Genomic DNA, 26,964 nt, shown 5'->3' with positions numbered 1-26,964 from the left:
CATTCAGTCTGGCATCTGAATGTTAGCTATTGTTATTGAAGCTTCATCTTTTTTTTTTTTTAGATGGAGTTTTGCTTTTGTTGCCCAGGCTGGAGTGCAGTGGCACCATCTTGGCTCATGGGAACCTCCACCTCCCGGGTTCATGCAATTCTGCCTCAGCCTCCTGAGTAGCTGGGATTACAGGCATGTACCACCACCCCTTGCTACTTTTGTATTTTTGGTAGAGATGGGGTTTCTCCATGTTGGTCAGGCTGGTCTTGAACTCCTGACCTCAGGTGATCCGCCTGCCTTGGCCTCCCAAAGTGCTGGGATTACAGGCATGAGCCACCACGCCCAGCTGAAGCTTCATCTTAGAATCAACTCATCTATGCTATTTACAAATAAGGAAGGAAGCTCAGAGGCTCCTGGATCCTGGCAGCCATTCACAGGGATCCATGGCAGGGGGTGGTGAATCCCGCTTGTAATCCCAGCACTTTGAGAGGCTGATGCAGGAGGATGGCTTAAGCCCGGGAATTCAAGATCAGCCTGGGCAACAGAGTGAGACCCTGTGTCTGCCAACAATTTAGCCAGACATGGTGGTTTGCACCTGTAGTCCCAGATACTCAGGAGGCTGAGGTGGGAGGCTGGCTTGAGCCCAGGAGTTGGAGGGTAAAGTGAGCTGTGATTGTGCCGTTGCATTTCAGCCTGGGTGAAAGAGCAAGACCCTGTCTCAAAAATAGATCAGAGAGATCCAGGCCTCATAAAAGCCACTCTGGACTCATAAAGTAAAAAGGCACTGTAAGGTTGATCCAAAGGATGGAGAGGCAGACCCAGGGTCAGGTTTAGTAAGTTTATTTCAACCTGCTAAGCCTCCACCACAGCCACAGGCAGTGAAGGCAGCAGCCTGGCTTACAAACGATGGGGGTTATAACAGGGGGTTTGCAGGTAGCCGGGTGCTATTCTAAGAAAAACCACCTCTTGGTTCTCGGGGGCTGATATTCTGCTTAATTGGGTCAACATCCTGGGTTCGAGAGCCGGGTGTGACCATGGGTGTCCTGTTTACATGGCTTGAGGCGGTTTCTGTTAAGAGCTAGGCTTAGCAGGGGAGAATGGGGTGCGGGGTCTATGGGCTTTCCTTGCTGTGACTCTAACAGGCACAGAGAGGGAAGGGCGCCACACACATGGTCACACGGCTGAATTTAGCTAGATCCTTGCGCAGAGCGTTGGAAAGGTGACAGGCCCTGGATCATCATAGCTCTCAGAGACCCGCTCTCTCCCACCCCCCCACCCCCCTACCCTACCCAGCGCCGGACCACCTGGGACAGGGGTTTCGGCGACCACAACCTGAGCGTCCGCCAGGGGGCGCAGCGAGCCGCGAGACCGGGCCCGCGTGGGCGGGAAGAGCGCGCGGCCAGCGTGTCCCCGGGCGCCGTGGGTGTGGCTGGGTGTGAGTGAGCGGGACCTGGCGCGTGGGGCGAGCTGCCCAGCTCTGGCCAAGAGTCCCCAGGGTATGAGCACGCTCGCACTCCTGGCAGCCCGTATGAGCAAGGTCCCTCCTCCCCACCAGGGGCCGGTGTGTATCCCTGGCGTAACGCGCCTGGAGTTGTGTACCTAGGTTGTGCAGGGGCACCGTGCCGGGCAGGGCAGCGGGGGAGGGAGGGGCTGGTGGAGCGCTTCGTGCCCGCACACACACACACACACACACACACACACATCGCGCGCGCCCCAGGGCTTGGTTCCCAGGCCCCGGCCGCGGGAGGTGGGAGGGAGGGATGTCCCGGGGGGAGGGCCCCAGAGTCACTTTTCTTCGGAAAATATGCCGGTCTGGCCCCCAGCCCAGGCCTGAGTCACCAGGCCTGGCTGCATTGAGTCACGGACTCCACCCCACCCCTGAGAGCACGGAAGGGGGCCTCCCCCCACCCCAAATCCTGCCCAGGTCTCTCCTTCCCTGGGGAAGCACGGGCGATCCCTGTCCCAAGCCAACCAGCCTGCCACTTGAGAAGAAGCCTTGGTTTTATTCGCTCTTTGGTGACACTGTTCCGTTCAGAGGCCCCTCCCAGCCACGGGGTGGGGGACAATAGTGGGCGTGGGAATCCCAGCGAGCATCCTGAAGGGGGCGTCGCCTCCTTGTATTTTGCTCTTCACCATCTGTTCCATGGGGTCCCCTGCCAGGGTCAAGCACTAATACGTGCTGAAGACAGCAAACAGCGTCGGGGTCCCTCCCTTTAGGATTGGGGAGAGGGCTGTAGCACCAAGAAACCCCCTCCCCCGCCCACAACATCCCTGAAAAGTAGACTAAAATAAAGCCCGGGCCTTTCTATCTGGTAGGGGCTCCACTTAAATATGGAATGGCGGTGGGGGGCGCAGATAGGCGGTGGCCCAGCAATCCGTAAGTCCAGACCACCAGCTGTGCGAGGTTTCCAGGGGTCCAGGAGCCACGAACACTTGGGTGGAGGACAGAAATACCTCCAACGGGTACAGCTGGGATGGAAGGGGCTTTTCTGCCTGCTGTAGGATCCTTTTTAAAGAAATGGGTGTGACGCCCGGCGCAGTGGCTCATATCTGTAATCCCAGCACTTTGGGAGGTTGAGGCGGATGGATTACCAGAGGTCAGGAGTTCGAGACCAGCCTGGCCAACATGGTGAAACCCCGTCTCTACTAAAAATACAAAACTTAGCCAGGGTGGTGACTCGTGCCTGCAGTCCCAGCTACTTGGGAGGCTGAGGCACAAGAATGACTTGAACCCAGGAGGAGGAGGTTGCAGTGAGCTGAGATCTCACCACTGCACCCCAGCCTGGGTGGCAGAGTAAGACTCTGTCTCAAAAATAAAAATAATAAATAATAAACAAAGAAATGGGTGTGGGCTGGGCACAGTGGCTCTATGTCTGTAATCCCGGCACTTTGAAAGGTCAAGGAGGGTGGATAACCTGAGGTCAGGAGTTCAAGACCAGCCTGGCCAACATGATGAAACCCCATCTCTACTAAAAAAAAAAAAAAAAAGAAAAAGAAAAGAAAATTAGCAAACACTTGTAATCCCAGCTACTTGGGAGGCTGAGGCAGGAGAACTGTTTGAACTCAAAAGGCAGAGGTTGCAGTGAGCCAAGATCTCAGCACTGCACTCCAGCCTGGGCAACAGTTCGAGACTCCCTCTCAAAAAAAAGAAAAGAAAAGAAATGGGTGTGGACAGAATTGGGGGCTTTCCCTAAGCAAAGTGAGGGGTTTTGGAGAGGCCCATCTGAGGAAACAGGAGGCTGTGTCTCCCCTCTGAGCCCCCCATGGTCCCGAGACCTGAGGATGTGATGGAATGGGTTGGGGTTCTTGCCTGACTGGGCAGGAGGAAGTGGAGCAGAAAGGGGTCTGTGTATCTGTTAGTCATTTCAACCACAGGGCTGCTCCCCCTGGGGAGGGGCCGGGGTCCTGCTAGGAATGAGTGTGTGTTTACGTGACATGACCATGTAGGTGCCCTCTCCTGGGAATGTCGGCTTCCACAAGGGCAGACATATTTGTCTATGGTAATGCCCGGTGCCTAGAACAGGGCTGGGCACATAGTAGGTGCTCGAACAATGGATGAATGGATGCCTGCACGTGCTAGTGTCTGTGTGATGTGCCTAAGTGAACATGAGGCTGGAGGTGTGAAGGACGGACAGAGAAGCCTTGTCCCTCCCGTGGTCCCCTCTAAATGCTTCTACTGGGGTACCTGGCGGTAGTGGGGAGGGAGACTCCCCCGGTCCTTGCAGCTGGGTAGGGAGGGCAGGGAGGGCATGAGTGAGCCTGGGCGGGGGTGTGCGTGCGGCCGACTGGAGCTGGGGAGCCACAGCAGGGCCATGGGGGATGTGCACCGGCTCACTCAGCAGAGCCTTTGTGACGCCGCTTGGAGGGTGGCACCAGGCGACGGGGCAGGTTGGTGGGCAGCCCGTGGCCCTCCAGCTTGGCCTCAATGAGATGGCTGGCCAGCGCGAACTCCTCGTCATCCAGCATGCCGTCGCGGTCCACATCGCTCAGCTTCCAGATGCGCCCCAGCACCGAGTTGGGGAGCTTGGTCCCCACCATCCAGGTCTTGGCCTTGGAGCCGCTCAGCTTGCCGTCAGCAGGCGCCAGGTTGTAGAAGATCTCGTCGTACTTGGACTTGTCCTTGGTGACCACCCACTCAGCCTCGTCATCTGAGCCCTCCTCGCCGTCCTCCATGGCCTCGTCAGGCCCCCGCTCCACGAACGGGCCCATGTGGGTGCCCTCGAAAGCGCCCCCCTGCACGCCCACCTCCGTACTCTCCAGCTCCTCCTGCCGCAGGAGGGGCATCAGCTTGGCAATGTCGTGTGTCAGCATCTCATCCAGCGCCTCCAGCAGCTTCGGCTTCAGTGAGTGAAACTTGGTGAAGTCATGTGCCATCAGCAGCTCCTGTGGTGGGGACAGGGACCCCCAGAATTCAGGCAGTGCCCTCCCTGAGGCCCTCAAGCTGCAAGGTGGAACCAGGACACTGGGAAAGCTTGGGGTGGGGGGGGCAGCTGTTGTGGGTTTTTTGTTGTTGTTTGTTTCTTTTGAGACAGAGTCTTCCTTTGTCACCCAAGCTGGAGTGCAGTGGTGTGATCACTGCAGCCTCCGCCTCCCAGGTTCAAGTGATTCTCCTGCCTCCGCCTCCCAAGTAGCTGGGATTACAGGCACGTACCACCATGCCCGGCTAATTTTGTATTTTTAGTAGAGATGGGGTTTCTCCATGTTGGTCAGGCTAGTCTTGAACTCCTGACCTCAGGTGATCCACCCGCCTTGGCCTCCCAAAGTGCTGGGATTACAGGCATGAGCCACCGTGCCTGGCCTAATTTCTGTATTTTTTTTTTTTCCTCTTGAGATGGAGTTTCGCTCTTGTTACCCAGACTGGAGTGCAATGGTACGATCTCGGCTCACTGCAACCTCTGCCTCCTGGGTTCAAGCAATTCTCCTGCCTCAGCCTCCTGAGTAGCTGGGACTACAGGCACGTACCACCATGCCCAGCTAATTTTTTGTATTTTTAGTAGAGACGGGGTTTCACCATGTTGACCAGGATGGTCTCTATCTCTTGACCTCGTGATCCACCCGCCTCGGCCTCCCAAAGTGCTGGGATTACAGGCGTGAGCCACCGCACCCGGCTGATTTTTGTATTTTTAGTAGAGATGGGGTTTCCCCATGTTGGCCAGGCTGCTCTTGAACTCCTGACCTGAGGCGATTCACCCCCCTCAGCTTCCCAAAGTGCTGTGATTACAGACATGAGCCACTGCGCCCAGCCTCAAAACCCTATTTCTGAATTAAAATTAGCCAGGCATAGTGGTGCACACCTGCAGTCCCAACTACTTTGGGAAGCTGAGGCAGGAGAATCGCTTGAACCTCAGGAGGTGGAGGCTGCAGTGAGCCAAGATAGCGCTTCTGCACTGCAGCCTGGGTGACCGGGCAACACTTTGTCTCAAAAAAAAAAGGCAGGGAGAGGGGAGTAAAAAGGCAAGTTAAGGAAGCTTGATTCCTGCCACTGTGCTACCACACCACGCAGAAAGGGCTGAGTGCTGGCCGCCAGATTTGGAGGTGAGGTTTGGAATGATCAGATTATCAAGGCTTCCTGGGACCACCCCCTCCCCACGGAGAGGTTGCTCACTGCAACCTCCACCTCCCAGGTTCAAGCCATTCTCCCTGCCTCAGCCTTGACAGTAGCTGAGATTATAGGTACCCGCCAGCACGCCCGGCTAATTTTGCATTTTTAGTAGAGATGGGGTTTCACCATGTTGGCCAGGCTGGTTTCGAACTCCTGACCTCAGGTGATCCTCCTATCTCAGCCTCCCAAAGTGCTGGGATTATAGGAGTGAGCCACTGCATCTGGCCTGTATTTTATTTATTTTAACTAATGTAAATAAGTCCACGTGGTGAACGGCTGCCGTATTGAACAGGCGAACAGTAGAAGCTGCACGTGTAACCTGTGCTTGCCTCAGTGCACTCGGACTTGGTCATACCCTGGCTGCCAGGGAATCCAGGTTGCAACCTAGGAGCCCCACCCCTTCAGAGTCCTGATCAGCTGGCCCGTGCGCCTCGGCTCAGGAAATTCACATAGGGCCGTGAAAGGAATCCACCTTTTGCAGGCAACTTAGAGTTGCCCGTGTGAGAAGCAGCGTGACAACACGCCCACCCCTACAGCTGCTCTGGCACAAAGTGACTCTTGACCTCAGGTGATCCGCCTGCCTCAGCAGCCCACAGTGCTGGGATTACAGGCGTGAGCCACTGTGCCCAGCAGTGTATATTTCAAATATTTACAAACATAAATATTTAAGTCTCTAAAAAATAAATAAATGAAAATAAACAGAAAGTGTTCTTAAAGAGACTGTACACTTTTCGGGCCTGGCGCAGTGGCTTACGCCTGTAATCCCAGCACTTTGAGAGGCTGAGGTGGGCGGATCAGTAGGTCAGGAGTTCGAGACCCGCCTGGCCAACATGGTGAAACCCCATCTCTACTAAATATACAAAAATTAGCTGGATGTGATGGCGCTCACCTGTGATCCAGCTACTCAGGAGGCTGGGGCAGGGGAATAGCTTGAACCCGAGAGGGGGAGGCTGCAGTGAGCAGAGATCGCGCCACTGCACTCTAGACTGAGTGACAAAGCGAGACTTTGTCTTTTTTTTTTTTTTTTTTTTTTTGAGACGGAGTTTCGCTCTTGTTACCCAGGCTGGAGTGCAATGGCGCGATCTCGGCTCACCGCAACCTCTGCCTCCTGGGTTCAGGCAATTCTTCTGCCTCAGCCTCCTGAGTAGCTGGGATTACAGGCGCGCACCACCATGCCCAGCTAATTTTTTGTATTTTTAGTAGAGACGGGGTTTCACCATGTTGACCAGGATGGTCTCGATCTCTTGACCTCGTGTTTCACCTGCCTCAGCCTCCCAGAGTGCTGGGATTACAGGCGTGAGCCACCGCGCCCAGTGAGACTTTGTCTTAAAAAAAAAAGAGAGAGACTGTACATTTTCTTCCGCTTCCCAACTTCTTGCTGGAATACAGGTACAATGGCTGGAGCATTGACAGCCCTTTTGTACCATGAGGTTCCTTGGGCCTGGAGGCCAGGCATGGAAGACAAATAAGACAGAAGGGGACTAGATCTCTGGCTCTGTAAAGCACCAAAACAGTCCCAGACCACTTTCTGGAACTTTTATGGATGAAGGAAAGAAAAAAGCCTTCATCTTAATTTAGCCAGTTATTTTGGGTTTTCTCTTCACTCCCCTAGCCTGACTCATAAAACCATGCTTCCACGGAACTATTTGAGGGAGGTGCTTTCCAGAACCTGCCATCCATCCCTCCGGCTTTTGAGGTCCCATCTCAGAGCTTCCAGAAGCCAACCTTCTCATCACCGCCCCCAACTACCCGGTCCAGGGCAGCTTCCCACCTGCATTTTCTGGCAATCAGGGAAGTCCCCAGGGGAGATGTGATGCTCCAGCTGAATCTTAGCGAAGATGACGGGCAGCTTGAGGATCAGCTGCTTCTTCTTGTTCTCCTTCCCAAACACAGAGGGCATCTCCTTCTTCAGGTAGCTGATGATATAAGCGTGAACCTGCGGGAAGAGTGCCCACCTGAGCCTGCATCAAGGTCCCCCGGGGGGTGCTTGTTAAAACACAGGTTGCCCGGGCTGGGCGCGGTGGCTCACGCCTGTAATTCCAGCACTTTGGGAGGCCGAGGCCCGCGGATCACAAGGTTAGGAGTTCAAGACCAGCCTGGTCAGCATGGTGAAACCCTGTCTCTATTATAAATGCAAAAAAATTAGCTAGCTATGGTGGTGCGCGCCTGTACTCCCTGCCACTCAGGAGGCTGAGGCAGGAGAATCGCTTGGACCTGGAGACAGAGGTTGCAGTGAGCCAAGATCATGGCACCACTGCACTCCAGCCTGGTGACAGAGCGAGACTGTCTCAAAAACAAAAAAAGAAACCCACAGGTTACCAGCCCCACTCCCAGAGATTCCAGTTCACTTGCTTTGGGCTGGGACGTGAGAATTTGAATTTCTTTTCTTTTCTTTTTTATCTTTTGAGATGGAGTCTCGCTCTGTTGCCTAGGCTGGAGTGCAGTGGCGCAATCTCGGCTCGCTGCAACCTCCAGTTCCCAGGTTCAAGCAATTCTCCTGCCTCAGCCTCCCAAGTAGTGGGGGTTAACAGGTGTGCGCCACCACACCGGCTAATTTTTTTGAGAGACCGGGTAGGTTTCTCCATGTTGACCAGGCTGAGCTCCTAACCTTAGGCAATCCACCCACCGTGGCCTCCCAAAGTGTTGGGATTACAGGCGGGAGCCACAGTGCCCAGCTCTAGAAATCATTCTTGATTTGATTTTTTATTCTTCCTCCTGTTTACTAGCCCCATCCCACCTATCAATGAGTCCCTTTTGCCTCCTCCTTCATCTCTCCCTTACTTTTCTTTTCTTTTTCTTTTCTTTTTTTTTTTTTTGAGACAGGGTCTTGCTGTGTCACCCAGGCTGGAGTGCAGTGGTGCAAATAATAACTTGATTTACTGCCCTTCTCTATTAACCTCTACTCGAGAGGCTGAGATGGGAGGATCACGGAAGCCAGGGAGGTCAAGGCTGCAGTGAGCCATGATCGCACCACTGCACTCCAGCCTGGGTGACAGAGCAAGACCTCATCTCAAAAAATGAGAAAGAGAAGAAAAAAAAAAGAGCCCCAGAAGGGCTGGAAACTTGTCTGTTCCCTCCGTCTCCAGCACTGGTACAATGTGTACAGAAAGCACTCAAGAAATATTTGTGGAATAAACCAATGAACTTGGGGACCTTGGAGACACAATTTTTTTTTTTTAAAGACGGAGTTTTACGCTTGTTGCACAGGCTGGAGTGCAACGGAGCAATCTTGGCTCACTGCAACCTCTGCCTCCCGGGTTCAATTGATTCTCCTGCCTCAGCCTCCCATGTAGCTGGGATTACAGGCATGAGCCACCACGCCCAGCTAATTTTGTATTTTTAGTAGAGACAGGGTTTCTCCATGTTGGTCAGGCTGGTCTGAAACTCCCAACCTCAGGTGATCTGCCCGCCTCAACTTCCCAAAGTGCTGGGATTGCAGGCATGAGCCACCATGCCCAACCTATTTATTCTTTTTTTTTTTTTTTTTTTTGAGATGGAGTTTCGCTCTTGTTACCCAGGCTGGAGTGCAATGGTGCGATCTTGGCTCACCGCAACCTCCGCCTCCTGGGTTCAAGCAATTCTCCTGCCTCAGCCTCCTGAGTAGCTGGGACTACAGGCACGCACCACCATGCCCAGCTAATTTTTGTATTTTTAGTAGAGACGGAGTTTCACCATGTTGACCAGGATGGTCTCGATCTCTTGACCTCGTGATCCACCCACCTCAGCCTCCCAAAGTGCTGGGATTATAGGCGTGAGCCACCATGCCCGGCTATTTATTCATATTTTTAGAGACAAAGTCTCGCTCTGTCACCCAGGCTAGAGTGCAGTGGCAACATCAGGGCTCACTACAGTCTCAAACTCCTGGGCTCAAGTGATCCTCCCTCAGTCCCTGCAACTGGATGGGATTATAGGCATGCACCACCATGCCCAGCTAATGTTTTAAAAATTTTTGTAGAGACAAGGTCTTGCTATGTTACCCAGGCTGGTATCAAACTCCTGCCCTCAAGTGATTCTTCCGCCTTGGCCTCCCAAAGTGCTACGATTACAGGCATGAGCAATATTTGATTTTTGAGCTTCCTATAAAATATAGACATTCCAATATTCATTATTCTGACATATTTATTTTTCAATAATTTAAAAGATTGTGGGCCAGGCACGGTGGCTCATGCCTGTAATCCCAGCACTTTGGGAAGCAAAGGTGGGTGGATCACCTGAGGTCAGGAGTTCAAGACCAGCCTGGCCAACATGGTAAAACCCCATCTCTACTAAAAATACAAAAATTAGCTGGGTGCATTGGTGCATGCCTGTAATCCCAGCTACTCAAGAGGCTGAGGCAGGAGGATCACTTGAACTCGGGAGGTGGAGGTTGCAGTGAGCTGAGATCACACCACTGCACTCCAGCCTGGGCAACAGAGCAAGACTCCATCTCAAAAACAAAAAAAAATCTTTTAAAGAATCATAGATTTAGAATTCTGAGAATGCTGGTGGCCCCTGGCTGGCTCTAAATCCTTATCTCCTCCACCATCCACAACCACCCTGTCTCCAGCCCCACTGGGCTCTCAGTTCGAGCACATCAAGCACATGGCTGCCCCAGGGCCTTTGAACATGCTGTTCTCACCGCAAGCACTGCTCTTCCACCCAATCGCCACTGGCTCACCCCTTCCTCTCCTTCAGACTGCCCTAAAATAGTCCCTCGCCAGCCCCCCTTTCCTCTGCTTCATTTTTCTTTATAACCATTGATTTGTTCAATGTCTGCTTCCCCAGTAACAAGTAATTCTACGAGAAAAGGAATTTATCTTTGTTCCCTGCTGCAGCTCCAGAGTCTAATAGAGTGCTGCCTGCGCTCGGCCACTGCTGAATCAATGTCATTCGGCCACTGCGGGGAGTTTGGTCTGACAGTTCAGGGCATCTTGGCCTCTTTAGAATCTGACCCTTCCAAGATCTTGGCCTTGGCGTCATAAAATCGCCCCTCCTAGCAGCTATCACTTCAACCGAAAGACCGACAGCCAGAGGGAGGATTCGTCCACACCCTCCATCGTACAGACAGGGAAACTGAGGCACTGGGAGGAGGGCGATTATCTCCTCCCAGAGAGTCCCAGAGGGCCTGGAGCTTTGAAGGAGAGGACGAGGGGAAGTTAACAGTGGGGCAATTGTTGGTGGCGACCAAGTGTGGCAGACTCATACGTGAGGAGCAGAGATGGGGGGAGGGGCAGTGGGCCTTGGCCACAGCAGACCCTGAATGCCAAGCTCCTGTGTCCTGAGCGGCACTGGGGAGCCACGGATGAACCTGCAGGAAGAGGGGGAGGAAGTGCCTTTGGGTCTGAAGGACCAGTCACGGCAAGGGTGTGGCCGGGCTGGGGGCGGGACCTGCGAGAGCGGGCCAATGGAGCCAGGGGGCGGGGCCGAAGGGCGGCTCCATGGGGACCAGAGGCGGGGAGGCCGGAGGGCGCTGATGGCTTTTCCAGAGAGGAAGCAGGGGAAGGTGCCAGGAAGAGATAAGGTGGGAGGGCGGCCTGGGCCGGGGCTGGGTCCCTGACACCGGGGTTTGTCTGGGTTTCCGGAGCCGCCTCCAGCCTGGCGGGGGCACCAGGTGTCTGGCCCGGCCCCGCCCCTCTGTCCCTGGGGCCCTGGGCTCCAGATTCCCCCCAAGGGACCCGCAGGAACGAACCTAGGGAAATCTGAGCCAGACCCGGAGGAAGGCAGGGAGAGGGTGGGGGGAGAGATGGAGAGACAGGAGGAGACAGAAAGGGTGAGAAAGAGAAGGAAAGGGAGTTAGAATAAAAGAGAAGGTAAAAATGGAGAAGAAAGAGATTGAGAGAGAGGTAGAAACAGGACTGATAGAAAGAGACGGACACTCCAGAGCCGCGTGGGCGGAGGGGCCAAGGTGAATTCCGAAGTTCCAGGAGTGGCAGCGCCATCCACACTGGGCCGCTCCCTTTGAAGGAGGATTCCTGGGGTGGGGGTGGGGACTCTGACTCACCCACTCTCCCTGCTCCTTAAAGCAACACCTCAGGCTCCTCCACCCCCCAGAACGTTCTGGGCCTCCCTGCCTGCCCAGCTTCCTGCCCTGCCTCCACCCTGGCAGTCTCCCCTGTGAATGCCTCCAAAATCATTCTGGAAGTGGCACGCTCCTTTCTCCTCTCCCTCCCCAAGGCCTGTCCTGATCCAGGAACCTCCAGCCTTTTCCCTGGTCAGGAATGCCCTAAACTCACCTGCCTCGAATCTAACCTCCAAAAGGTCGCTTGTGTCTAATTACCTCCTTTTCCTGCTCCGAATCCTTCTGTGGCTCCCCAGTGCCCTTAAGACAAAGCACAGATTCCCCTACACAGCGCACACCACCTCCTGTGGTCTGATCTCAACCACAGCCTCAGCCTCTAATTGAGTTCGGCACGCTGTCTACACTGGGATCAACACTGATGTCTTCCCTCAGATGCCCTCTCCTCCCAAGAAGCCCTCTCTGACTCCCCCAGCTACACTGCCCCAGCTCTGACCACACGCGTCATCATTGTGTGGGGATGGATCTGTCTCCGCTCCAGGACCCCCAGCCAGCACAGAGCCCTGGAACTGCCTTCGTTACTAGGACTGGGAGCCCGAGCAGGACAGAGCTGGAACCACAGTGGTCACTGCTGTGTCCCCGCACCACCCAACACCAGGCCAGGCATAGAGGAGATTTTGTTCAATGCTGCTGTTTGTTCAATGTCATTCATTCAATAAATATTTACAGAGCACCAATTCTGTTCCGGGCGCTGGGTATAAATCAGTGAAGGAATTCCAAGAGCCCTCATTGGCAGGGCGAGGTAGCTCTTGCCTGTAATTCCAGCACTGTGGGAGGCTGAGGCGGGCAGATCACCTGAGGTCAGGAGTTCAAGATCAGCCTGACCAACATGGTGAAACCCCATCTTAAAAAAAAAAAAAAAAAAAAAATTAGCCAGGCTGTGGTGGTGAGCACCTGTAATCCACTCTGGAGGCTGAGGCAGGACAATCGCTTGAACCCGTGAGGCAGATGTTGCAGTGAGCCGAGATCATGCCACTGCACTCCAGCCTGGGCAACAGAGCAAGACTCTGTCTCAAAAAAAAAAAAAAAGAAAAGAAAACAGCAACAGTGTTGGAGTAAAGAAGGGCCCATGTGGGGGGTTATATTCATTCAAAGGAGGCAGGGACAGCTTTCCTGAGAGGGGAGCATTTGAGCAGAGCCTTGAAAGGGGTGAGGAGTGAGTGTGCCTTGGGGATGGCCAGGTGGGAGGGGGAAGAAGGCAGAAGAGGCTTCCAGGAGGAGGGACCTGCAAGCACACTGGACCCAGGGCAGGACGAGGCCACCAGTGTGAAGTGCAGGGGATGATGGGAAGGGAAGGGGAGATGAGAACAGAGATGGGAGTGAGGGAAGGAGACAGCCTGTGGCCACGATCGCACAGGTGTCACCGGAGACGGGTGGTGTGAAGCGCCTAAGATGGAAAAATTCATCTTTTTTTTTTTTTTGAGACAGAGTCTTGTACTGTCACCCAGGCTGGAGTGCAGTGGCATGATCTCTGTTCACTGCAACCTCCATTTCCTGGGTTCAAGGGAATCCCCTGCCTCAGCCTCCTGAATAGCTGAGATTACAGGCACGGGCCACCACACCTGGCTAATTTTTGTATTTTTAGTAGAGACGGGGTTTCACCATGTTGGCTAAGATTGTCTCGATCTCCTGACCTCATGATCTGCCGACCTCGGCCTCCCAAAGTGCTGGGATTACAGGCGTGAGCCACCATGGCTGGCTTTTTTTTTTTAAATAGAGATGGGGTCTCATTATGTTGCCCAGGCTGGTCTCCAATGCCTGGGCTCCAGCCATCCTCCCACAGTGCTGGGATTACAGGAGTGAGGCACTGTGCCCAGCCTTGGTTATCAGAACTTATTAGTTTGAGTGTCACTAAAGTTGGCATGCAGCCTCCCCTGCCCCCACTACTAAATTTGACCAGCTTAAAAATAAATAAATAAATAAATAAATTTTTTTTTTAAGACCGGGTTTCACCATATTGGTCAGGCTGGTCTCGAACTCCTGACTTCAGGTGATCCGCCCACCTCAGCTTCCCAAAGTGCTGGGATTACAGGCATGAGCCACCACGCCCAGCTCAATTAACAAAAATTTTAAAAAAGATGAGCTCCAGGAGGGCCAAACCCTCGTCTGTTCCCTCCATCCCCAGTGCCAGCACCATGTGTACAGAAAGCATTCAGGAAATATTTGTGGGTGGGGCACAGTGGCTCATGCCTGTAATCCCTGCACTTTGGGAGGCCAGGACGGGTGGATCACCTGAGATAGGGAGTTGGACTTCAGGTTACCAGCCTGACCAATATGGTGAAACCCCATCTCTACTAAAAATACAAAATTAGCCAGTCATGGTGGTGTGTGCCTGTAATCCCAGCTACTCCGGAGGCTGAGGCAGGAGAATGGCTCGAACCCCAGAGGTGGAGGTAGCGGTGAGCCAAGATCACACCATTGCATTCCAGCTGAGGCAATGAGAATGAAAGTCCATCTCGAAGAAGAAGAAGAAGAAGAAGAAGAGGAGGAGGAGGAGGAGGAGGAGGAGGAGGAGGAGGAGGAAGAAGAGGAGGAGGAGGAAGAAGAAGAGGAGGAGGAGGAGGAGGAGGAGGAGGAAAGAAATATTTGTGGAATAAACCAATGAATTTGAGAACCTTTGAGCCACAATCTTATAAATTATCAAAAAACAAACAAGGAGGGTAGAATAATGAGTATTGGTATGTCTATATTTTATAGGAATCTCAAAAATTCAATACAGCTATGCCTGTAATCCCAGCACTTTGGAAGGCCAAAGGGAGTTGGATCACTTGAGGGCAGGAGTTCTAGACCAGCCTGGGCAACATAGCAAGACCCCATCTCTACAAAAAATAAAAAATGAGCTGGGTGTGGTGGCATGTGCCTGTGGCTCCAGCTACTTGGGGCAGGCTGAGGAGGGAGGATCCCTTGAGCACTGGAGTTCCAGGCTGTAGTGAGCTGTGATTGCATCATTGCACTCCAGCCAGGGTAACAGAGCAAGACCCCATCTTAAAAAAAAAAAAAAAGGAATAAGAGGGAAGGAAAGAGGATGGAAGGAAGGAGAAAGGGAGGAGGGAGGAAGGGAGAGAGTATTAGAAGGGAGGAGGAGAAGGAGGAAGGGGGAGGAGCAAGAGGAAGAAGGAGGAGGAGGATGAGAAGAAGAAAGAAGAGAAGAAATATCAGGACAGAGAAGCCAGGGAGACAGGAATTTGACACAGAAATGGAAAGGCTGAGGAATGAGCCTGCGTGCAATTTCCCCTCCCCGCTCCACTCCGCGCCAGAATGACCCAACTTCAAGAAAACGGATCTGGGCACTGGTAAGTCAAGGACTCGCAGCACTGGTAGGGGAGGACTAAGGAAAGGCAGGGGCTCCCCCTGCGCCCTCCTCCCAGAATGCGCGCCCAGCCCCCGAGACTACTCACCCGCACCAGCCGGGCCCTCTTCACTAGGTCGTTGAGCTTGCGCAAGGCGGCGTGCCGGGGCAGGCCCTGGATGTCGCGGAAGAGGTCCTGCTCCTCCAGCTCGAAGAGGCGCCGGTTGTCGGGCACGAGGAGGGGCTGGGACCAGAAGGAGCCGATGTAGACGCGCAGCACCTCGGGCGTGCCCACCACCTTGCCCAGCGCCCACATGAGCGCGCCGTAGACGCGCATCAGCTGCTGCGTCTCCACCATGTCGGCCTTGTTGAGCACCACGCGGATCTTGTCCTCGTGGCCCCGCAGCGCGCCGATGGCCTCGGAGAACTCGTCCGAGATCTCCAGCTTGTGCGCGTCGAAGAGCAGGATGATGAGGTCCACGCGCTCCGCAAACCAGCGCAGCACGGCCGGGAAGTCGTAGCCTGGCAAGGGAGTGGGGAGACAGGCGCAAGGGGCAGAGGTCAGACCCCCACCCTCCAGCCATTCTCTTGCATATTGCACTGTAAAGAGGTTCACGTGGTTGGCTGTTCAAATCCTGTCTGGGCAAAACAGCCAACGCCCTCAGTGGGTACCGCTGCTCCGGCTTCCCAGGCCCCACAATCTCCTCCCTAACTCTGGACCCAGCCCCTCAAGCCATCTAGCTACAGGGGGCAATCACCCCACCCTTGCTTTTTTTTCTTTTTTTTTTTTTGAGATGAAGTCTCACTCTGTTGCCAGGCTGGAGTGCAGCGGCGCGATCTCGACTCACTGCAACTTCCGCCTCCCGGGTTCAAGTGATTCTCCTGCCTCAGCCTCCTGAGTAGCTGGTATTACAGGCGTGCGCCACCATACCCGGCTAATTTTTGTATTTTTAGTAGAGACAGGGTTTCACCATGTTGGCCAGGATGGTCTCAATCTCTTGACCTTTGTGATCTTCCAGCCTTGGCCTCCCAAAGTGCTGGGATTACAGGCGTGAGCCACCGCGCCCTGTCCATCCTCCTTTTCTTTGCTGGAGTGCAATGGCAGGATCACGCCTCTCTGCAAACTTCATCTCCAAGAGCTCAGGCAATCCTCCCACCTCGGCCTCCCCAGTAGCTGAGACTGCAGGTGTGTGTCACCACATCTGGCTAATTGGTTTTGGGGTTTTTGTTTTTTTTTTTTTGTAGAGATGGAGTCTCACTATGTTACCCCGCCTGCTCTCAAACTCTTGAGTTCAAGCGATCCTACTGCCTCTGCCTCCCAAAACGTTGGGATTACAGGCATGAGCCTTCGTTTTTTCGTTCGCTCATTCATTAGGCAGATATTATTGGTTGGTACGTATTTGTAGGTTGTTAAAAATACAGACATGTTGTAAAAAAGAAAAAAAAATACAGACATGTTTCCTGAGATCCCCTGTGCTTCTGTGGAAGCCCCCAGACTGCCACACGCCTCTATCACCCCAACTCCTCTCTCCAGGACCTGTTGGATCTCCCCACGATCCAGCAGTTAGAGTTCATGCTGGACGGCTGGGCTCTTGCCACAGCAGATGTTAATTTGCGCCAGAGCAAGACCTTGTCTCTTTAAAAAAAAAAAAATGGTTGAGCTTTAGTGGCGCGTTAGTTAAACCTCAATGAAACTGTTTTTAAAAAATAGTGCTGGATGCACAGTAAGCGCTCAGCAAGTCATCGTGACGTCACCCACGGGGATCCACTCAGGAAGCACCCCCTGCACTACCTGCCGTGTGTGTGGAGGCTGAGGCAGTCCCGGCCCTGTCCTTACAGCTCTCAGCCCACTGGGGACACAGACCTGGCCCCTGAGTGATCAGGCTGGGATGGGCAGGGGGCGCCAGGGAGCTGTGGGAGCCCAGGACCAGTGCCTGACCCAGTTCCAAGCCTGGGGAGTCAGGGATGACTTCCTGGATGAGGGAATGCAGAGTGTGGACCCAGAGGACAAAGAGTTAACTGGCAGAACAGGGAGCTGCCCGAATTACCGAATTACCAAATTACCGACTTCATGCCCTCCAGATAAAATTCAGTCAGTGACTCTTCAGGACAACCCCAGGAGGTGGATGCTGTTCTGACCCCATTTTCCAGATGAGGAAACTGAGGCACAGAGAAGTCAGGGGACTTACTCAAGACACACAGATAACAGGCGAAAGAAGAGGAGCCCCCTGGGTCTCTATGCTCCTCTGGAGAGCTGGTGATCGTGCCCATCCTGCCTGGGGGGAAGCAGCCTCCCTGAGGGCGTCAAGGAGGTTGGGCTGGGGGTGGGGGGGGCATCGTTTGGGGGAGGAAGGCCCAGGTCACTGGAGGGACAGCAGCTGGATCCCCTCTCCCTCCCGGTGTCTCCGAGAACACACACACTGTCCCAGATTTGGAAAGTGTGTCTCATGGGGCGGGGAGGGAAGGAGGGAGAGGGGTTGAGTCAGTGTGGGATGGAGACGTGGCAGGAAGGGTCCACGATGACACTCGCCCAAGAAAAACAGGCATCGCTGGCACTTCCATAGCACCTACTGTGTGCACGCACACTGTTCTGAGTGCTTTGTTATGTTTTTTAACTAACCCTTCGGCAACTATGAGGCTCCCAGTGTTATCATTCCCACTGTGGTTTTTGTTTTTTGTTTTTGTCACCCAGGCTGGAGTGCAATGGCGTGATGTCAGCTCACTACAACCTCCGCCTCCCAGGTTCAAGCGATTCTCCCGCCTCAGGGTCCCGAGTAGCTGGGATTATAGGTACGTGCCACCATGCCAGGCTAATTTTTGTATTTTTAGTAGAGACAGGGTTTCACCGTGTTGGCCAGGCTGGTCTCGAACTCCTGACCTCAGATGATCTGCCTGCCTCAGCCAAAGTGCTGGGATTACAGGCATGAGTCACTGCACCCGGCCTATATGTTTTCTCATTTTGCAGATAAGAAAATTGAGGCAAAGAGAGGTTAAGTGGCTTGCCCAAGGTCCCACAGTTTAAAAGTAGCAGGAAATCAATAAATAAAAGTAGCAGAGCCCAGATTGGAGGGATTCACTATGCTACAATCACACATGTGTTTACAGATCTTGCATGAAGAGGCAGCCTCACACGTGAGCTCACACGTGCACGCGCGCGCACACACACACACACAGAGGCACAGACCCGGACACAAATATAGCCAATTACTACAAGATGCAGGCTCCCAGACACACCCGTGTTCACAATCTGGGACCTGCACAGAGGTGCACGCGCGCACACACACACACACACACACACACACACACACAGAGGCACAGACCCGGACACAAATATAGCCAATTACTACAAGATACAGGCTCCCAGACACACCCGTGTTCACAATCTGGGACCTGCACAGAGGTGCACGCGCACACACACAACACACACACACACACACACACACACACACACACAGGCATGTACACAGTTTGAAGTCACACAACCTCAGAGCCATGGCCCGGATGAGGCACGTCCACGGCTACAGGCAAACCCGAGGAACCACCACACCCAGCTGTATGCTCACAATGACACACTTTCCCAAGATATGCACCAAGTCACACACACACACACACCAACAGATGGACACTCTCTCCTCCTCTTCCTCTGCCCTCAAGGCCAGGGAAGGAGACACCGTTCCCCACTCCCCAAGCACCCACCACCGCCCCCTGCCCGCACCCCTGCCCAGGCCGAGAGAGCCACTCGGTCGGTCCTGCTGTCCCAGGCCCAGGCCCTGCGGTGGGAGCCCCAGGAATTCCACCCCTTGGCAGGCAGCGCGTCCTCCCAATGGTTTCTGCAGCTGCCTCCTGCCTTTCTCCCGTGGGGCCTCTGGACGGAGGCCAGGGACACGCTCACCCCCGGCGCCCCCACCGCACCCCAGGCCCAGCCTCCTTGCTGGGGCCTCCCATCCCCTCTGACCCACATGGCCGCCTCCTTTGCCCCAGTTCCGGCCCGTGGGGGGTGGGGGACACAGATGCAGAGCTGGGCGGGGAGGGGTGGTGGGGCTCCGCGCACCCGGAGGCCCCTGCTGGAATCCAACCCCCCGCTCTCCTCGAACAGCTGTTTATAAATTCCAGGCCCGGCCTTGGCCCCCACCCAGATTCCCCTCCCATCCCCTTCTCAGCCCCATCTGTGGCCCAGACGTGGAGCCAGGAGGTCTCAGGGCCCAGCCTCGGTGCTGCCTCGCCTCTGGGCCTGTGTCTCCCTGCACTGCTGCCTCATTGCCTCGGAATCCCTGTCCCTCTTCACCTCTCCCCATTCTAATCAACTGCCCAGACATGCCGCTCCTGCCCACTCCCACCACGTGGTCACCCACACACCTCCCCCTTCCATCAGCGCCAGCCAGCACGGAGCAGTCACGGCTTCCACTAGCTCCTGGCAGCTGCCCCGGCCAGCCAGGGCCAGAGGACACAGGCCCAGGTCCCAGCGGAGACCCCGCCCTCCTCCCTCAGACCCAGTCCAGGCCCCCAGCCCCTCCTCCCTCAGACCCAGGAGTCCAGACCCCAGCCCCTCCTCCCTCAGACCCAGGAGTCCAGACCCCAGCCCCTCCTCCCTCACCCCCAGGAGTCCAGACCCCAGACCCTCCTCCCTCAGACCCAGGAGTCCAGACCCCAGCCCCTCCTCCCTCAGACCCAGGGGTCCAGACCCCAGGCCCTCCTCCCTCAGACCCAGGGGTCCAGACCCCAGGCCCTCCTCCCTCAGACCCAGGGGTCCAGACCCCAACCCCTCCTCCCTCAGACCCAGGGGTCCAGACCCCAACCCCTCCTCCCTCAGACCCAGGGGTCCAGACCCCAGCCCCTCCTCCCTCAGACCCAGGGGTCCAGACCCCAGCCCCTCCTCCCTCAGACCCAGGGATCCAGACCCCAGGCCCTCCTCCCTCAGACCCAGGGGTCCAGACCCCAACCCCTCCTCTCTCAGACCCAGGGGTCCAGACCCCAGCCCCTCCTCCCTCAGACCCAGGGGTCCAGACCCCAGCCCCTCCTCCCTCAGACCCAGGAGTCCAGTCCCCCAGCTCCTCCTCCCTCAGACCCAGGGGTCCAGACCGAAGCCCCTCCTCCCTCAGACCCAGGAGTCCAGACCCCAGACCCTCCTCCCTCAGACCCAGGGGTCCTGGCCCCCAGCCTCTCCTCCCTCAGACCCAGGGGTCCAGGCCCCCAGCCTCTCCTCCCTCAGACCCAGGGGTCCAGGCCCCCAGCTTCTCCTCCCTCAGACCCAGGGGTCCAGGCCCCCAGGCCCTCCTCCCTCATACCCAGGGGTCCAGACCCCAGGCCCTCCTCCCTCATACCCAGGGGTCAAGGCCCAGCCCCTCCTCCCTCAGACCCAGGAGTCCAGGCCCAGCCCCTCCTCCCTCAGACCCAGGAGTCCAGGCCCAGCCCCTCCTCCCTCAGACCCTGGGGTCTGGCCCCACTCACCTCGGCTCACCCTCTGTTTGGCACCCGACAGAATGCCCGGGGTGTCGATGATGCTGATGCTCTCCAGGACCTGGTTGGGGAGCTGGGCACACATGAACCTGGAGGCAGAGGGAGGGTTGGGGTCAACACAGGGGAGGACAGAGGAGGGAAAGCATGAGGAGGGACTCGGGCCCCAGGCAGAGCATCCTGTACAGGCAAAGAAAGACCCCAGACAGAGATGGGGAGACCAGGACTGTCTCAGAGCCCTCACCAGCCATGACTCCTGTTCAGGGAGCACTTAATCTGTGCCAGGTGCTGTTCACTTTTATATATATATATATATTTTTTTAAGATGCAGTTTCGCTCTTGTCACCCAGACTGGAGTGCAATGGTGCGATCTCAGCTCACTGCAACCTCCGCCTCCTGGGTTTAAGGGATTCTCCTGCCTCAGCCTCCTGAGTAGCTGGGATTATAGGTGCCCACCACCAGGACTGGCTCATCTTTTGTATTTTTGGTGGAGATGGGTTTCACCATGTTGGCCAAGGTGATTGATCCCCATTTTGCAGATGAGGCTACAAGAGAGGCAAAGAGGCCAAGTCATTTGCCTGAGGCCGCCCAGCTGGCTGGGATGTGCCCCCGGCATGCTGACTTCACCAGCCTCAGCTCTCCCCTGGAGAAGAGAGCGGAGAGGCTTGGGGAGAGTTGGGTAGAGAGAAGGGAATCGGGGCTAAGAAGGAGGGAAACACCATCAGGGAGGGGACAGAGAAGGGGGACAGCAAGATGCACCCCCAGGGCTGGGTGCAGCGGCTCACACCTGTAATCCCAGCACTTTGGGACGCCAAGGAGGGTGGATCACCTGAGGCCAGGAGTTTGAGACCAGCCTGGCAAAGGAAGGAAAGAAGGAAGGAGGGAGGGAGGAGAGGGTAAGGAAAGGAAGGAAGGAGGGAGGGAAGGGAGGGAAGGAAGGAAGGAGGGAGGGGAGGGAGGGAAGGAAGGAGGGAGGGAAGGGAAGGGAGGGAAGGGGGAGGGAGGGAGAGAAGGAAGGGAGGGAGGGGGGAAGAGGAAGGGAGGGAGGGGGGAAGAGGAAGACGGAGGGAAGGATGGGAAGGGAGGAAAGGGGAAGGGAGGGAGAGGAAGGGAGGGAAGGGAAGGGAGGAAGGGAAGAGAGGGAGGAAAGGGAGGAAGGGAGGGAGGGAGGGAGGGGGATGGGTGTGCCCTGGGCTCCTGGCTGGTGCACCTGTTGAGGAAGGTGTTTCCGAAGGGGTTGAGTTTGCGGAAGGGCTTGTCCGGGTCCACGACAAGAGCGTTGCCGGGCACGGTGCCCTCGGTGTCCCCATGCATGACGGCCACAAAGCAGTCGGTGGTGGGCTCAGGCCCCACGCGGGAGCCGGGCACCTCCTGCTCCAGCAGGTACTGGATGAAGCTGGTTTTGCCCGTGCTGTACTGGCCGGCCACCAGCACCATGGGCTTGCCGTCGAAGTCTGCGTCCTCCAGGGCGGGCGAGTGGAAGGCCCCGAAGCGGTAGTGCTCCTCCAGCGGCAGCAGCTTGGAGCGGTACAGCTCCTTGAGGGCCGAGGTCACGGTGCGGATGGCCTCAGGCTGCTGGCCCCGGGCACCGCCCCGCTTCAGCCAGCTGAACATGGTGGCTGCGCCTGCCCACGGGGTTCACGGAGAGACGAGCCGGTGAAGAACTGCCTGTGGGATGAGGGGAGGGCGTGAGCCTGGGCTGCCGGGCCAAGGAGGAGGGAAGGGGACTGGATGTAGAACGTCTGCGTGGCAGGACGCGTGGAGGAGGAGGAGGAGGAGCACAGATATTTGTGGTCACAAATGGCTGGTCACAGAGTAGGAGGAAGATGGGAATTGGGCCAGGCATGGTGGCTCATGCCTGCAATCCCAGTATCTTGGGAGGCTGAGGCAGGAGGATTGCTTGAGATCAGCAGTTCAAGACTAGCCTGGGTAAAATAGTGAGACCCCGCCCCCCAACCACCTCTACCAAAAAACTAATAATTAGCAGGGCATGGTGGTACATGCCTGTAGTCCCAGCACTTTGGGAGACTGAGACAGGAGGATTGCTTGAGCTCAGGAGTTCAAGGCTGCGGTGAGCTATGACAGTACTGGGCTACAGAGCGAGACATCATCTCAAAAAAAAAAAAAAAAAAAAAAGGCTGAGCGCAGTGGCTCACACCTGTAATCCCAGCACTTTCGAGGCCAAGGCGGGTGGACCTCCTGAGGTCCGGAGTTTGACACCAGCCTGCCCAGTGAAATGCCGTCTCTATTAAACATACAAAAAATTAGCCAGGCGTGGTGGTACACGCCTGTAGTCCCAGCTACTTGGGAGGCTGAGGCAGGAGAATCGCTTGAACTTAGGAGGCAGACGTTGTAGGGAGCCGAGATCCCGCCACTGCACTCGACAGAGTGAGGCTCCGTCTAAAAAAAAAAAAAACAAAAAAAGAGGGAGGTGATAGTGAAGCAGCTGGGGGAAGAGAGAGGCTGACGGTGATTTGGTCGGAGAAGGATGGCGGCGGTGGAAGACCAAGAGAAGGACCAGGAGAAGGATGCAGAAGCTGCCGGAAGAAACGATTCCTTAATCCCTTCATTCATTTCTTTTCTTTCTTTTTTTTTTTTTTGAGACGGAGTTTCGCTCTTGTTACCCAGACTGGAGTGCAATGGCGCGATCTCGGCCATTGAAATGGTCTCGATCTCTTGACCTCGTGATCCACCCGCCTCGGCCTCCCAAAGTGCTGGGATTACAGGCGTGAGCCACCGCTTCCGGCCACCTTCATTCATTTCTTCCTCCCTTCTCCCTTCCGTCATCTGACACATGCTCACTGAAATCCCTCACTCCATGCTTCAGGCACCATGGACCCAGAAAAGAGCCCGAAATCATCCCCCAACCACCCAGAGCCCCCAGTGAGGACAGAACACATGGCAGACATCCAGAGGAGGGCATGAGAAACTGACCACAGCGTCAGTACCACTCTGGGCGGGACTGACTTTTGAGCTGCTCCGTGAAGAGTGGGCAAGATAAGGGCATTTAGGCAGAGAGGATAGACCGGGCGCGGTGGCTCATGCCTGTAATCCCAGCACTTTGGGAGGCTGAGGCAGGCTGATCACCTGAGGTCGGGAGTTCGAGAGCAGCCTGACCAACATGGTGAAACCCTGTCTCTCTCTCTATATATATATTTTTTAAAAAAGGCAGAGAGGACAGTGCGTGCAAAGGCCCGGTGGCCTGAGAGGTCCTGATGTGTTGGGAGCCATGAAACATCTGGATGGGTGGCCAGACACAGGGGCACAAAGAGGAGGTGTGAGAAATGGCGCTGAGAAGGTGGCCTGGGTGCACCCAGGGCATGAGGGCCCTTGGGTATTAACAAGCAAAATAATGCAACATTTACGACCCCTGCATGCGAGGGGCTGTGCTAACTGACTTTACCTTCGGAACCCCGTAAGGTCAGTCTGTTATCCCTGCTTTTCTAACAAGGCAAAGGAGGCTCAGGAAGACAGAGATAAACTACCCCAAATCACTTAGCTTGAAAATGCTCAGGCTGGGCGCAGGCGGCTCATGCCTGTAATCCCAGCACTTTGGGAGGCCGAGGCGGGCAGATCACGAGGTCAGGAGTTCGAGACCAGCCTGACCAACATGGTGAAACCCCGTCTCTACTAAAAATACAAAAAATTAGCTGGGCGTGGTGGTGGGCGCCTGTAGTCCCAGCTACTGGGGAGGCTGAGACAGGAGTATCGTTTGAACCCGGGAGGCAGAGGTTGCAGTGAGCCAAAATCTCACCACTGCACTCCAGCCTGGTGACAGAAAAAAAAAATAGAAAAGAGAAAAAAGAAGATGCACCCTGAACTCAGAGCTTGCAATCCTATCCCAGGTCTACAGATCTGAGTTGTGGAGGGAAAGAATGACCAGTGCAGGAGCAGTGGGCACCCCACCCCCCAAGGCCGTGTTCTCTCTCTTCCCTCCCTTACTACCTTTTTATTCACTGTAGGGTCTGTAGTGATGTCCCGTCTTTCATTCCTGATATCAGCCATATGTGTGTGTCTTTGCTTTTCTCTTTCTTTTTTTTTTTTTTCAGGCATGATTGGTCTCTGTTTATGCTTATGATTTTACTGATCTTTTCAAAGAACCAACTTTATCGTCGGAGTGGAGTCTCTAAATACCATTCCCCACTAAAAGAACCCGGGACTCCTTAGAGAAATGGTGGGTTCCAGGGCTGGGGCAAGTGAGCCTGGGTAAGACTGTGAGGAAGTGCTCAGAGGCGGATAGGGGATGTTTCAGGAACAGAGGACCCAGCTTGCAGCGGCTCCCACCGGACCAAATTGAAGCAATTTGAGCATCAAAATAACTGTGAATCAAATATGCTAAAATCCATAAAATCATGGGACTTTTAAAAGGGGTGGTGACGGGGTGGGGGACATAGAAGGAGAAGGAGTCCGTGAAGGAGTCACAGGAATGGAAAAGAGAGGCAGGATCTGGGATGTGGGCAGAGGGAGAGGGCTCTGGGCGGTGCCGCAGGCCGGATGGGCCCTGGGAGAGAGCCGGGGATAATGCCTGGTGGTGGCTGAACGCAGTGGCTGATGGAGTTGGAGGCAGGACAGGGGCTCTTGAGAGGCTGGAGGGACCAAGTTAACCGACAGGGATGAGGGCGTGAAGGGAGACCCCAGAGAGGATCTTCTAGCCAGGAGATAGGGAGGGGTGTTGCGGGGGGGTGGGGAGGGGTGTCGAGGTGGGGTGGGGCGGGGCGTTGGGAGAAATGGAGGAGACTGGGGCGGTGGGAGAGGCTGCGAAAGACTGTAGGAAGAGTGGGGGGACTGGGGGAGTGGGATACATGGTTACAGACTAGGGGGACTGGTGCAGACTGGAAGGGACAGGGGGACACCTGGGGAGACCGTTAGAGATCGGGACAGGGTGGCGGGGAGCAGGGATCATGCACGCGGAACCAGGGCAGGCTCGGGCGGGGGTCGGGAGGCCACAGCTGCGGTGCGGGGAGCACTCACCGACGGGGCGCGCTGGCGGCTGCTGCGGGCTGGGCGGGCTGGGCGGGCTGGGCGCGGGGGTCCCGCGGGGATCCGAGGCGCCCTTGGAGAGGCCTGTGCTCGCAGTCCCGTCCGGAGCCGTCTGAGCCGGGTGGGGCCCCGGAGCAGCGGAGAGAACGGGAGGGAGGACGATAGGGAGGGGCGGGACGGGGCGCCCCCCCTCGTCCCGGTCCCCAAACCGGGCTCCCGGCCTCTGGCGCCCCCTGGTGGAGAGTGAGGAGGACGCCTTAGCGAGGCAGGCGAGAGCTCCAGCGTCCAGCCCGTGGTTCGAATTCCACCTCCACCTCTGGGGGCGGCTCCCCAATCTGTCGCTCTTCTTAACACGAGAATCACAACAGCAGCAGCAATAATAGTAACAATAATTTAGGTCGGGTGCCCTGGCTCACACCTGTAACCCCAACAGTTTGGAAGGCCAAGATGGGAAGATTGCTTGAGGCCAGGAGTCTGGGCAACATAGCGAGACCCCATGTCTATTAAAAATAAAAATAAATAATAAAATAAGTTAGCCGGGCGCAAGGGAGCACACCTGTAATCCCAGCAACTCAGAAGGGTGAGGTGAAAGGATAGTTTGAACCCAGGAGGTCAAGACTGCAGTGAGCTATGATTGTGCCACTGCACTCCAGCATGGGTGACAGAGCTGGAACTCACCTCTAAAAATATAATAGGGCCAGGCGCGGTGGCTCACGCTTGTAATACCTGCACTTTGGGAGGCCAAGGCCAGTGGATCACTTGAGGTCAGGAGTTTGAGACCAGCCTGGCCAACACGGTGAAACTCCGTCTCTACTAAAAAAAACAAAAATTAGGTGGGTGCAGTGGCACGTCCGTGTAATCCCAGCTACTCGGGAGGCTGAGGCAGGAGAATCACTTGAACCCGGGAGGCAGAGGTTGCAGTGAGCTGAGAGCACAAAGTGAGACTCTGTCTTAAATAAATAAATGTACAGCCGGGCGTGGTGGCTGTATATTTATTTATTTATATTTATATATTTATATTTATATAATCCCACCTGTAATCCCAGCACTTTAGGAGGCAGAGGTCGATGGATCACTTGAGGTCAGTGGTTCGATCTCTATTAAAAATAGGAAAATCAGCCGGGTGTGGTGGTGGGCGCCTGTAATCCCAGCTACTCGGGAGGCTGAGGCAGGAGAAATCACTTTGAACCCAGGAGGCGGAGGTTGCAGTGAGCCGAGATTGCGCCACTGCACTCTAATGTGGGCAACAGAGTGAGATTCCATCTCAAAAAAAAAAAAAAGTGTGAGATAGGCTTCCTCCAGGTTCGAGTTATAGTGGGGTTGGTGTGACCTCCATGTGAATGAATCAACAGTATGTATTAAATAAGATACCTTTAGGGCTGGGCATGGTGGCTCATGCCTGTATTCCCAGCACTTCCAGAGGCCAAGGCCAGGATCACTTGAGCCCTGGAGTTTCAGACCAGCCTGGGCAACATAGTGAGATCCCACATCTACAAAAAAAAAAACTAAAAAAATGAGCCAGGCGTGGTGGTGCACCTGTAATCCCAGCTACCTGGGGGGCTGTGGTGGGAGGATCGCTTGAGCCTGGGAGGT

General features: G+C 55.3%; 1 protein-coding gene across 1 annotated transcript; it reads right to left on the bottom strand.

The window, feature by feature from the left end:
- Positions 1–1,974: 1,974 nt before the first annotated feature.
- Positions 1,975–25,485, bottom strand: EHD2 (EH domain containing 2). Its single transcript, XM_035284226.3, has 6 exons — positions 25,363–25,485; positions 21,602–22,059; positions 20,386–20,483; positions 15,047–15,459; positions 7,365–7,529; positions 1,975–4,374 (listed from the first exon to the last, which is right to left on the bottom strand). Exons 2-6 carry the CDS (start codon positions 22,003–22,005, stop codon positions 3,823–3,825), a joined length of 1,632 nt encoding a protein of 543 aa, XP_035140117.1. The 5' UTR covers positions 22,006–22,059; positions 25,363–25,485; the 3' UTR covers positions 1,975–3,822.
- Positions 25,486–26,964: the final 1,479 nt, after the last annotated feature.

This window comes from Callithrix jacchus, chromosome 22 (genome assembly GCF_049354715.1).
Source record: "Callithrix jacchus isolate 240 chromosome 22, calJac240_pri, whole genome shotgun sequence".
NCBI lineage: Eukaryota > Metazoa > Chordata > Mammalia > Primates > Cebidae > Callithrix > Callithrix jacchus.
Note: the sequence above shows the minus strand (reverse complement) of the source record. Positions and strands in the feature narration are given on the sequence as shown.

Excerpts from the sequence above, each read along its gene's own strand:
- EHD2 (XM_035284226.3), bottom strand. The coding sequence starts at position 22,005 with ATGTTCAGCTGGCTGAAGCGGGGCGGTGCCCGGGGCCAGCAGCCTGAG. Across the intron at positions 20,484-21,601 it reads GGAAACACCTTCCTCAACAG|GTTCATGTGTGCCCAGCTCC; the intron begins GTGCACCAGCCA and ends CTCTGCCTCCAG. Across the intron at positions 15,460-20,385 it reads CAAACAGAGGGTGAGCCGAG|GCTACGACTTCCCGGCCGTG; the intron begins GTGAGTGGGGCC and ends CTCCCTTGCCAG.